At 51.1% G+C, this 10,704-nt stretch overlaps 1 protein-coding gene across 5 annotated transcripts; it reads left to right on the forward strand.

The window, feature by feature from the left end:
* Positions 1 to 324: 324 nt before the first annotated feature.
* LOC148219695 (uncharacterized) lies at positions 325 to 8,494 on the forward strand. Of its 5 annotated transcripts, XM_088156452.1 has the most exons (7): positions 325 to 608; positions 1,295 to 1,603; positions 2,516 to 3,376; positions 4,220 to 4,407; positions 6,073 to 7,125; positions 7,394 to 7,444; positions 7,525 to 8,494. In XM_088156452.1, the coding sequence occupies exons 1-5, from the start codon at positions 413 to 415 to the stop codon at positions 6,082 to 6,084; spliced, it is 1,566 nt and encodes a 521-aa protein (XP_088012578.1). In that variant the 5' UTR covers positions 325 to 412; the 3' UTR covers positions 6,085 to 7,125; positions 7,394 to 7,444; positions 7,525 to 8,494. The 5 variants fall into 5 exon arrangements, with proteins under 5 accessions (XP_088012578.1, XP_088012577.1, XP_088012576.1 ...); XM_088156451.1 differs by lacking the exon at positions 7,394 to 7,444 and having other exon boundaries at positions 7,499 to 8,494; XM_088156450.1 differs by lacking the exon at positions 7,394 to 7,444.
* Positions 8,495 to 10,704: the final 2,210 nt, after the last annotated feature.

Raw genomic sequence — 10,704 nt, forward strand, 5'->3', positions numbered from 1 at the left:
GGGCCGAGCGCAGCGCCCCCCTCAGGCCGCGCGCCGCCGGCGCAGCCGTGGCCGTTGAGCCGCGGCCGTTGTGGCGACACTCGGCGATCGGCGCGATGGCGGAGTGGCCGCTGCCCGCCGGCCTCAAAGCCAGCACCTTCCTCGCCAAGCTCTCGCGCCTGGTGAACAACCCCCGCGTCCGCTCCGTGCGCTGGGACAGCGGGGGCCAGGGGCTGCTCATCGACCGCTCCCTGTTCGAGCGGGAGCTGCTCAGCCCGGGCATTGCCCACGTGGATGGCGGCGAGAGGGCGGGGCCAGCCCCAGACTCCTTCAGGGCCGCGCACTTCGGCAGCTTCGTGCGCCATCTCAACCGCTACGGCTTCCGAAAGGTGCCGGACTTGGTTGGCTCAGCTGTCCCGGGCGATTGCGGGGAATGGCTCCACTTCAGGAACCCCAGCTTTCGCCGCGACCGTCCCGACCTCCTGCTCCGCATCCAGCGCCTGACCAGGGCCAACAGGCAGCGGCTGGCGGCGGGGCTGGAGGTGCGCGGCCGCCAGCCCAGCCGCTTCCAGCAGCTCCACACGGAGCGGACACTGCCCGCCTTCTCTGCCGGGCAGCCCCCAGAGCCGGTGAGACGGGGTGGGAGCTGCAGGCGCGAAGGGTGCCGTGGGCTGTGGCCGTGGACACTGCCCGGCGGGGCAGGAGCGGGCCCTGCCCGTGCTGGGGCTGCTCAGCGCAGCTGCCTCGGCCGGCACAGGGGCTGTCCTTGGGCAAGGCAGCTGTGCCGGCAGGGCCCGGAGCTGTGCTGCCTGTGCCGGGGGTTGCGGGACGGTCCCGCCGCGGCTGCGCTCACCACACGCTGGCCCGCTCGGCCTGCAGCTGGCCCAGTCCTGCGCCGTGGCTGATGCTGCTCCTTGCCCGGCCCTGGGATGCTTGGGGAGCTCTCCGTGACTGCGTGTGAGCCGAGTGCTCGGTCTGGTCAGGCCCAGCAGGAAGGAGCCTCCTGACCCTCTAGGGCAGAGGGGAAGAGACCTGGCAGTTGGGATACTGGCAGTTGCCTCCTGCCAAGGAATGGCAGCAGGGCAATGTTCCCAGACAGTTGAACGAATAGGGGAGAGCTGAGTAGACGAGGAATTGGTTGTTGAATAGCCCCAGAACATGTTTTGAGTTTTTTCTTTCTCACTCTGCTGGAGAGGATGGGAGCTTTTGTCTTCCCTGGTGGAAGTACAATTGCTGCCAAAGCAAACACATGCAAAGACCAATAGTGACCCAGACTTCTCTTTGCTTCCTTTTTTCTTCTCTCACTGCTGCACAGCTCCCTCATGCCAGAACCTTGCTGCTGCCTCACCTGAGGATTCAGAGCTGCCTCCAGGCCCTTCCAGGGGACGTGCAGGTGCTCAGGAGTCTGAGGCTTCCCCACCACCTGCCAAGAAAGTCTGTGCCTCCTCTGGACTTTTTGGGGCTTCACCAGTGGAACCATCAAGGGAGCTGATCCGCAGGTTTAATCTCTGCAAGCTCACCATTCCGCTGGTTCGCATCGACTCTGAAGCTGCCTGCAGGGCCCTTCGAGAGAGCAGCAGGTGCAAATCTTCAGAGCAGCACACCCCAGCCACATGCTCGTCAGGTAGGGAAAGAGTTTCTTCCCTTGCTTTTCAAACAGGTCCTGTTTAGTGACCCTTTGAAGTATTTTCCTGCAGTACTCTGTCATGGAGAGATGTCAAGTGAGAATCAGATAGAAAGTGTCAAGTCACCTAGGAAGAGGGACCTTGAAAACAGAAGGATTCTCTGTCTGCTTTTCCTGTCCTTGCTGCAGATTTGGAGGGCGTTCTGGGCATTTTCCAGACAGCCTCTCTGCTGAGGTGCATGGGCAAAGTGAAAAGTATTCCCTGACAAGTGGGTCAGTGTTAGGTGAATTCCCCTCTTTCCTTGAATGAAGCCAAACTAGGGCAGTGATAGGATATTGCAGATGTTTAACACTGACTGCCCTGCAAACCAAGCCGTGCCATTGAAATGAGCTCTCTGGGTCCCCAGAACAGCTGCACAATATGGCCTCGCCTACAAGGTTGCTTTTAGAATAAACTCACAGTTTAATTTCAACATGTGTGCCTGATGATCTAGGCTCTTCCTGGTTAAATCCACTTGCTATGGTCTTTTGTGATGAGAAACTCATGTAGCCAAATCCAAAAGCTGATGGAGAGACAGGAAAGGCTGTGATTATAAAGTTTTTGTGTCCCTTTATAGTGGAGGAGATAAGACCAGGCAGCTGGGTTTCTGGCAGTCGCCTCCTGCCAAGGAATGGCAGCAGGAGAGTTTTCCCAGATGAATGAAAATGTAGGAGGGAGCTCAGTAGACGAGGAACTGGGTGTTTAATAGCCCCGCAACATGTAGGGATTTTTTTTTTGACCCTGCTTGGGAGGATGGGAGCTTTTGTCTTCCCTGGTGGAAGTACACTTGCTGCCAAGGGAAAGGCAAGCAAAGACCAATAGTGACCCAGACTTGTCCTTGCTTCCTTTTTTCTTCTCTCACTGCTGCACAGCTCCCTCATGCCAGAACCTTGCTGCTGCCTCACCTGAGGATTCAGAGCTGCCTCCAGGCCCTTCCAGGGGACGTGCAGGTGCTCAGGAGTCTGAGGCTTCCCCACCACCTGCCAAGAAAGTCTGTGCCTCCTCTGGACTTTTTGGGGCTTCACCAGTGGAACCATCAAGGGAGCTGATCCGCAGATTTAATCTCTGCAAGCTCACCATTCCGCTGGTTCACATCGACCCTGAAGCTGCCTGCAGGGCCCTTCGAGAGAGCAGCAGGTGCAAATCTTCAGAGCAGCACACTCCAGCCAACAGTGCTGCCTCACCTGAGGATTCAGAGCTGCCTCCAGGCCCTTCCAGGGGACGTGCAGGTGCTCAGGAGTCTGAGGCTTCCCCACCACTTGCCAAGAAAGTCTGTGCCTCCTCTGGATTTTTTGGGGCTTCACCAGTGGAACCATCAAGGGAGCTGATCCGCAGATTTAATCTCTGCAAGCTCACCATTCCGCTGGTTCGTATCGACCCTGAAGCTGCCTGCAGGGCCCTTCGAGAGAGCAGCAGGTGCAAATCTTCAGAGCAGCACACTCCAGCCGACAGTGCTGCCTCACCTGAGGATTCAGAGCTGCCTCCAGGCCCTTCCAGGACAAGTGCAGGTGCTCAAGAGCGTGAGGCTTCCCCAGCACCTCCCGAGAAAGTGTTGGTCACCTCTGGACTTCTTGGGGCTTCATCAGAGGAGCCCGGCACATACAAATTTCAACTGCAGACTGAGCTTATCATTCCACCATTTCCTGTGGACCATCAAAGCACTTTGGTGGCAATTCCACAGAGCAGCAGCTGCACATCTCCAGAGCAGCACTCGCCAGCCTGCTGCTCATCAGGTAGGCAAAGAATTTCTGCCCTTGCTTTTCAGAAAAATCATGAAAATTGACTGTTGGAAGTATTGTCCTGCAGTGCTCTGTCATGGGTAGATCTTAAGTGAAAATCAGGTAGAAAGTGTCAAGTGTGCTAGGAAGCGGAACTGCAAAAACAAAAGCAAACTCGGTCTGCTTTTCCTATCCTTGATGCAGATTTGGAGGGTGTTCTGGGCATTTTCCAGACAGCCTCTCTTTAGGGGTGCAAGGGTGAGGCAAATAACCTTTGTCTACAACTGGTCAGTGTCAGGTAAACTCCCATCTTTCTTGATGGAGAAAACTAGGACCCCGATAGGATATTGCAGAGTTTGCAGGTTGTCTCTCCTTCAAATGATGATATTAAATTTCAGTGAGCTCTGTGTGTCCCCAGAACAGCTGCAGCTGCAGAATAGGGCCTTACCCACAAGGTTAATTTTAGAAGAAATTCACAGTTTTAAGTTTTGCATGAGTATCTGGAGATCTGGGCTCTTCCTGGGTGAATCCGCTTTCTGTGATCTCTTGTGATGAGAAATTGTGAAGCCACCAAGTCCAAAAGCTGATGGGGAGATAGAAAAGGCAGTGATTAGAAAGTGTGTTTGCATATGTGTAGATCAATTTTAGAATCCATCCTTTAATGTACATAGGCATCGTTTAGAAGAAAGACTTTCTGAGAGGAAGAACTCACTCTTGCAATTCCCTGGGAAGTTTGAATGCCTTTCTGGAATTGAGGTTGCTGTGTGCTTCCTGGGATGTTTGATCCAAGGCAGCATAGAGCTCTGTGTCCCAAAGCCACATTTCTGGAGCCTGACCCATGTGTTGGAATTCTTGCAGCCACTCTAGGCACTTCAGCTCCCAGTGCTCCAGCTGGCTGGGCTGGTTATACACCATGGACAGCCCCCAGGTGGCTCTGGAATACTCCTGGGGAAGAGGAATTGCCACCGCTGGATCTAGACCTAGTGTTTGTGACACTGGAGGAGAGGCTTTCATCCTCCCCGGCTAAAAGGTCTCCCTCTGCTCAGGTAACTCCACTGAACAGGGACGAAAGAGGCTGGACTGAGAGCTTTTGAGTGTTGCTATTTGGCTGAGAAGCAAAAGCTTCTTGAATTCAGTTGTTTAATGGACAGGGAAGGATTTGCTTGGTAAAGTAAGGTTTCTAAAAAAAGAGGGCTGAAAGTTCACCTCTTGTTGAGGATGAGAGAGGTGTGAGCCTGTGCTGGCCAAGTTTGGTTGCTCCTTTTCCTGGGGAGAATGCCTCCTGCAGGGGCATTTGTGGTAAAGAAGTGTAAGTTTGGAGAATGCTGCTGAAGGCAAAGTGTCCTGACAGGGAGGGCCATGTGAGAAGTGCCTCTGTTCCAGCAGCAGATGTGGGCTCTGCCTCTTTTGTGTAGGAAGGACAAGGCAAAGCAAGGCCTGGGCTGCAACTGCTGCTGCTGTGTGAGCCCTGCCGTGCTCCCAGAGCTGTGTTTGGGGACGGGCTGGAGCTGCAACTTTCTTGTCCTCTCAGTAACCTGGCACCCTGCAGTCCAGTTTCTATCTGGGAATTCCTCAGTCAGTCTTGCTCTCCATGTTCTAGCGCTCAGTCACGTTGCTGTTGGGCATCTGTGTGGGAAAAGATGCATATTCTCACGCAGTCCCTACAAAGCTGCAGCCTGGATGAGACTGTTCTGCACAGGGCTGTGAAGGGAGGAGCACATCCCTGTGCCAGGAGCTGGCAGGACTCCTTCCTTAGCAGCCATTCCATGTGTTCAGTGTCCCCCCCACATTCAACACTGTCAGCTTTGACCGTTTTTGAACCATGTCGAAGAAGTCAAATCTTTTTGACTTTTGAAGGCCTTTGGGGCCCAGACTTCTTATTAGGAACAAGGGATTAAATATGTGAGCCACAGAGTTGTTGGACCAGCTATTTTGTGTAACTAGTGAGAAGGGTTTACTTCTTTCTGTTTTTCTCCTTCATGGGGAATGTTAATGTTGCCCCTGAGTCTTCAGGAGGGGAGCCTGTGAACAAGGCTGCAGCAGAGGGAGCTTTGCCTGGCACCGAGAGCTGTGGGAACAGTTCCCAGGAACCCGAGGAGTTTGGTAAGGACAGAGCCCACACTGGTTTAGAGAGGTGTGAGATGGCTGCTCTGAGCCTGCCTCTGACAGGAAGGAAGATCAGAAGAGTTGAGTTCTTTTTCTGCAGGGTTGGTGCTTCCTGGTGCCTTTAGTTCAAATCCTGCACAGACACAACCTCCCAGAGCCCTGCCCTCCACGCTTCTCCAGAGGCTCTGACACGGAGTCCTGTGCTGTGGCAAGAGAGCAGGGAATAAACCTGACCTTGTGGGAGTTGTGTCACCAAACTGGGTGTCCCAATTTGGTTTCACAACTCAGCTTACAGCATCCTTCAGCTTCAGGCACAGAGAAAGAGCAAGGCTGGGCTTCTTTGTGGCAGCTGGGACTGTCTGTGTTTCAAGCTGTTGTCGGTGATGTTTGCACTGTGAATGCTGAGACTTTATCGCACTATTTCTGTGCTTTACACAGTTCTGAACACTTGTAAGGATCCGTGTTCCTTAAAGAGCAGGCTTCAAATTGCCAAGTGAGAGTCTGCTTTTCTGACCGTCTTTTACAGTGTTTGATAGAAGGACAGTTACTTCCAAAGGGAAAGATGCACAGAGGCCAATATTGACTGTGTTCCCTTTGCTTCCCAGATATTCATCTGATCTACCTGGCCAGGAGGGCTGCCCTGTGTGCTAAGGAAAAGCCGAAGGAGAGCCTGTGACCATCGGGCAGTTGAAATCCTTCTGTTTATAGATACACGTAGAGATTTCGATAGTTATATTTATATATGCATGTAGTTACATTTATAGATGTATGGAGTTGTGTTTATACATCTATATATTTATATTTACAGATCTTTATAGTTAAATATATATAGTTGTAAATGTGATAGAATTATATTTTATTATATGCAGTTATAGATTTGCAGAGTATATTTATAGATGTGTAGAGTAATACTTAGACATACATAAAATTATCTTCATAAATCTGCGTAGTTGGTAGTTAAGTGTTAGATGGAGAGATTGATATTTGTGTAGGCCTAGGCTGCATTTTACCTCTTCCCCCCCTCGGATGCCTTTTTCATCCCTTGCTTTTCCCCTGTGCCCCCTCTGTCCCCTCTCCCTGTGCTGTGTCCGAGCTGGCGGCCGGGCCGGGCGGAGCAGCAGTTCCAGCCCCGGGTGTCCCTGGAGCGCTGGGAACTGCCGGGGGCCCTGGGCACTGTCCCGTGAGGAGCTGCTGAGGGCCGGTGAGACTGAGGGGGCTGAGGAGGTGGTGACACTGAAGGGACGGTGACCTTGAGGTGCTGGTGGGGGTGTGGGGCAGCACAGGGCGATGGTGGCATTGAGGTGACAGGGAAGTGGCACAGGCTGAGGGCGGTGGCATATCTAAGGGGATGGGATGGGTCAGAAGGGACTGAGGGAGGTGAGAGGACTGCGGGGCTCTGAAGAATCTGAAGGGGACTCGGGGTTTGCCGAGAGCATGGCGGGGCTGAGGGGATGGAGGGAGCCAGCAGGGAGCACAGAGGGGTCCGGGACTGCAGCTCTGCCAGGCCTTGGAACCAATTCCTGAGCCTCCATTTTTGCCACAGCTGCAGTGAAGAACTTGAAGACAGCAGGAGAACTGACAGGAGCCAGCAGTGAGAAGCTGAAGGCCACGAGCAAGAGCAGCGAGCAGGGAGCTGCTGCTGGCAGGCGTGAGCCGGGGTGAGGCCACAGGGCCGGTGAGGCCGGCTGGGGGTGAGGGTGCCGTGGGCTGTGGCCGTGGACACTGCCCGGCGTGGCAGGAGCGGGCCCTGCCCGTGCTGGGGCTGCTCAGCGCAGCTGCCCCGGCCGGCACAGGGGCTGTCCTTGGGCAAGGCAGCTGTGCCGGCAGGGCCCGGGAGCTGTGCCGGGCTGCCGGGGGCTGCGGGACAGTCCCGCCGCGGCTGCGCTCACCACACCCTGGCCCGCTCCGCCTGCTTTTTCTTTGCAGCCCTCCTGGGGAGTCGCTGAGCTTTTTTTCTCTTCCCGGATGGATGTGCAGGTGCTGCCAAGGGAAAGCCCCTGATCCTGATCCCGTGTTCCCTTTGCTTCCCAGATGACCCGTCTTCTGTCCCTTTCCAGGAGAACTGCTCTGCGTGGCAGGAAGAGACCGAGGGAGAGACTTTGAAGACGGCACTGCTGGAATCCCTTTGCTCAGCGTTCTGTTTAAAGATACACGGACTTGGACGGGGAGAGGGATAATTACATATGTAGATTGTTATTTGTATAGCAGTATTTTTATGTGTCTGTTGTTATCCTTATGGATTTATGCTATGCATAGGTGTATGCATATATATACTTATATGTTAATAATTACATTTATGTGTATATATGCATCTAAATGTTCATGTATGTTGTTCGGTTTTTAGTTCTAGTTCCTATATATGCAGTTGTGTTGGTATCTATTTCTACTGAGGCAATTATACGTATATGGCTCTTTAAATAGGCATATTGTTATTTGCATAGGTATATATGTTTTCATACGTATATTAATCTATTTCTAGATGTCATTAGATTTCCATATGTATCCAGTTGTATAGCTGTCTATTTGTATTGCTGCAGTTATATGGATATTTAGCTTGGCACAGTGATATTTTTATATTTATAGATTGGTTGGTTTTACAGACGTTTATATTGTCTCTAATATATAATATCTGATAGATATTAACATCTGTATATCATTATAGTTATATATGTGTGTTCGTGTATCTGTATGTTCCTTTAGTTCTATTTAAACATGTACGGAGTTGTATAGTCGTTGTTTAGAGAGGGAATGCATATTTTTGTATTTCTGTATGTGCTGTATGCTTGTAGTAATATGTAATAAATTAAGTTGTTAAATACCTAATTTATCTTTGTTTATAGCGAATTGTTGTTGAGGTTGGCAATAAGTTAAGTTTTTGTTAACAGAAGTTTGTATTTGTATATATTTACATACCCTTGTTGTACTAATGGAATAAATTCCTTTTTTTAATCTTAACTGAGATTTGTGCAGTTCTCTATTGTCAGCACAGTGTAGCAATTTGTAATAAATGACATTTTCCAACTGAAATCGATTCTTGTGTATTTATCGATCAACAGTGCGGCTGTAGCAATCTGCAAAAATTACATTTGTCAGCTGAGATGGGTGTTGCGCGATTTGTGATATTTAAAGCAATTAGCAGATGTACAGGGGATGATGCTGGAGGATTTTGGCCATGAAAATCTCCTGCCATGCCCAGCACGTGTACCACGTGCACTCAGGATGGCTGAGGAAAGTGCAGATTTGGGATGGCAGCAGAGCCACACATTTGCTAAGAACTCCCTGCAAAGCCTGCTGAGAAACTCTGGGACTCCACTGAGAGTAGAACTCCAACCAGGAGTCACCCAGGGAGGACAAATGCAGCCCCCATCCCAGTGGCAACTCTTCAGGAAGCGCTCCAAGTTTCCCTCTGAAGGTCATCCAGGACACCAGGAGCCAACAGGGAAATGACAGAAGCCTTTTTTGGGAAGTTCTCCAAAGGAACTCCCCAGGGGAGTTGGTGCTATAATATGCAGTACCACAAGGCAAAAGTATAGTAACAGTAGGCAATGGTCTATATATCCCACAGGCAGTGGCCTAGAAAAAGATCAAATATATATTTTACATATTCTATTTCTAATAATACATATTACAATATATAATATGCAGCATTATATATTATAAATTACCTATATGATAGATGTTAATATGCATTATTTGATACATTTTGATAAATATTTTCATTTCATATCAATTTGATCTCTACCTCCGACTTGGGAGAGTGAAGATGTACTGCTGTCCAAAACCTTCTGCCCACACAGCAGTCAACCCTGGAGTGTGTGCATGCACACTCACCCGCTGTCCTTGCTCTTCTCAGCATCTCAAGGCTGCTGTTTGCACAGAATTAGGATGAATTTTACTCAGCAGGCCCATGAGTGGGGTGTCCAGTTTGTCATGAACACTCATGTGGCAAGGCAGAGCTCTCAAATCACTTACATTAGCACATGTGCCTTCATTCCTGCTGGGGACTGAAGAACTCTTGAAAAGCACCAAAGACACAGCAAAGAGCTGCAAAGAATTGGCATCGTGCTACTGGTTGGTATCCTCAAGGAGGAAAACCTGTTGGGTTTTTAATGCTGCAACTTTCCAAAATCTAGGAAATCTGATGCTCAGCATCAGTAGCCCAGTTGTGAATGGTTTCCTTGACTTGGCAAAACTGAAGTGTTAACTGCGGACCCTGTCCTTGGTTCCTTGGATCCCTGTCCTTGCCCAGACCCGCAGACAAAAGCACCATCCCCAGCAGAAGCTACGTCAGTCACTTTTCTCAAAAAGCTGTCGTCACTTTGTGAGAGGAAAGGAAAACGTGTCAGACACTATGGATTAATGACAAACTCTGAGATACAGCTCCAAAGCAAAGGGCTGCAGTTTCTCTGGGACATTGCTGGTGCTCCAAGGCAGCCGGGCTGCCCTGGCTGCCCAGGGCCCTGCGCTCCATGGGCTCTGCAGAGCTGCACAGCGCCGGGGCAGCTTTGGGGCACCTCAGCCCCTGGGCAGGAGTGGCCTTCTTGCTCTGGATGGCTGCCTGTGGGCAAATGCATGCTGCTGGCCTTCTGCTCTCGGCTCTAGCCCAGCCTCTAGCAGGGCTAATCCTGTTTCCTGTCTGAAATGTGCAAAAGAGGGACTTATTTGTTTCCAGCTCTCTAGGGCATTGATTTGCACCATAAAATACTAAAGGACTGAGGCCTCAACATAGGCCTTGAGCCAAAGCTGCCCTGCAGATGACCCTTCCAACCACATATTCTATGGATCTGCTCCTTAACCAAGTGTTGTTATCAATAGGATCTCTGCATCCATTCACTGGGGAAACACGTCTTTACCTTTTGGCATTAGGAAACCAGACAAGGCCACACCTGGCCCTGGCTCCTTCTTGAGCCCTGGCCAGGCTCAGGGAGAAAATCAGGAGGAGAATGAAATCTGATGTCCCGCACCAGAAGTTCTGTCTTACTGTTCGTTCAGCACTATCAAAGCCGGGCTACTCTCACAGTGCAGTTGGATGCTACGTGGCCAGCAAAGGTGGAGGCACTGCAGGATTTCCCAGTTCCTGGCCGTGGCTCTTCAGGACTTGGCTGGCACAGCTTCCCTCAGCTGATGTGTGGTTGGGGGTTGGATTGCTCTCTTTTCTTTCTGTGGATTTTTTCTCATTGTTATGCTAAGTAGCAATCGTTTTCTCTTGCAGGGTGGTGGGGCATAGAGGGATACCG

Source organism: Sturnus vulgaris, chromosome Z (assembly GCF_052056855.1).
Source record: "Sturnus vulgaris isolate bStuVul1 chromosome Z, bStuVul1.hap1, whole genome shotgun sequence".
NCBI classification, from domain to species: domain Eukaryota; kingdom Metazoa; phylum Chordata; class Aves; order Passeriformes; family Sturnidae; genus Sturnus; species Sturnus vulgaris.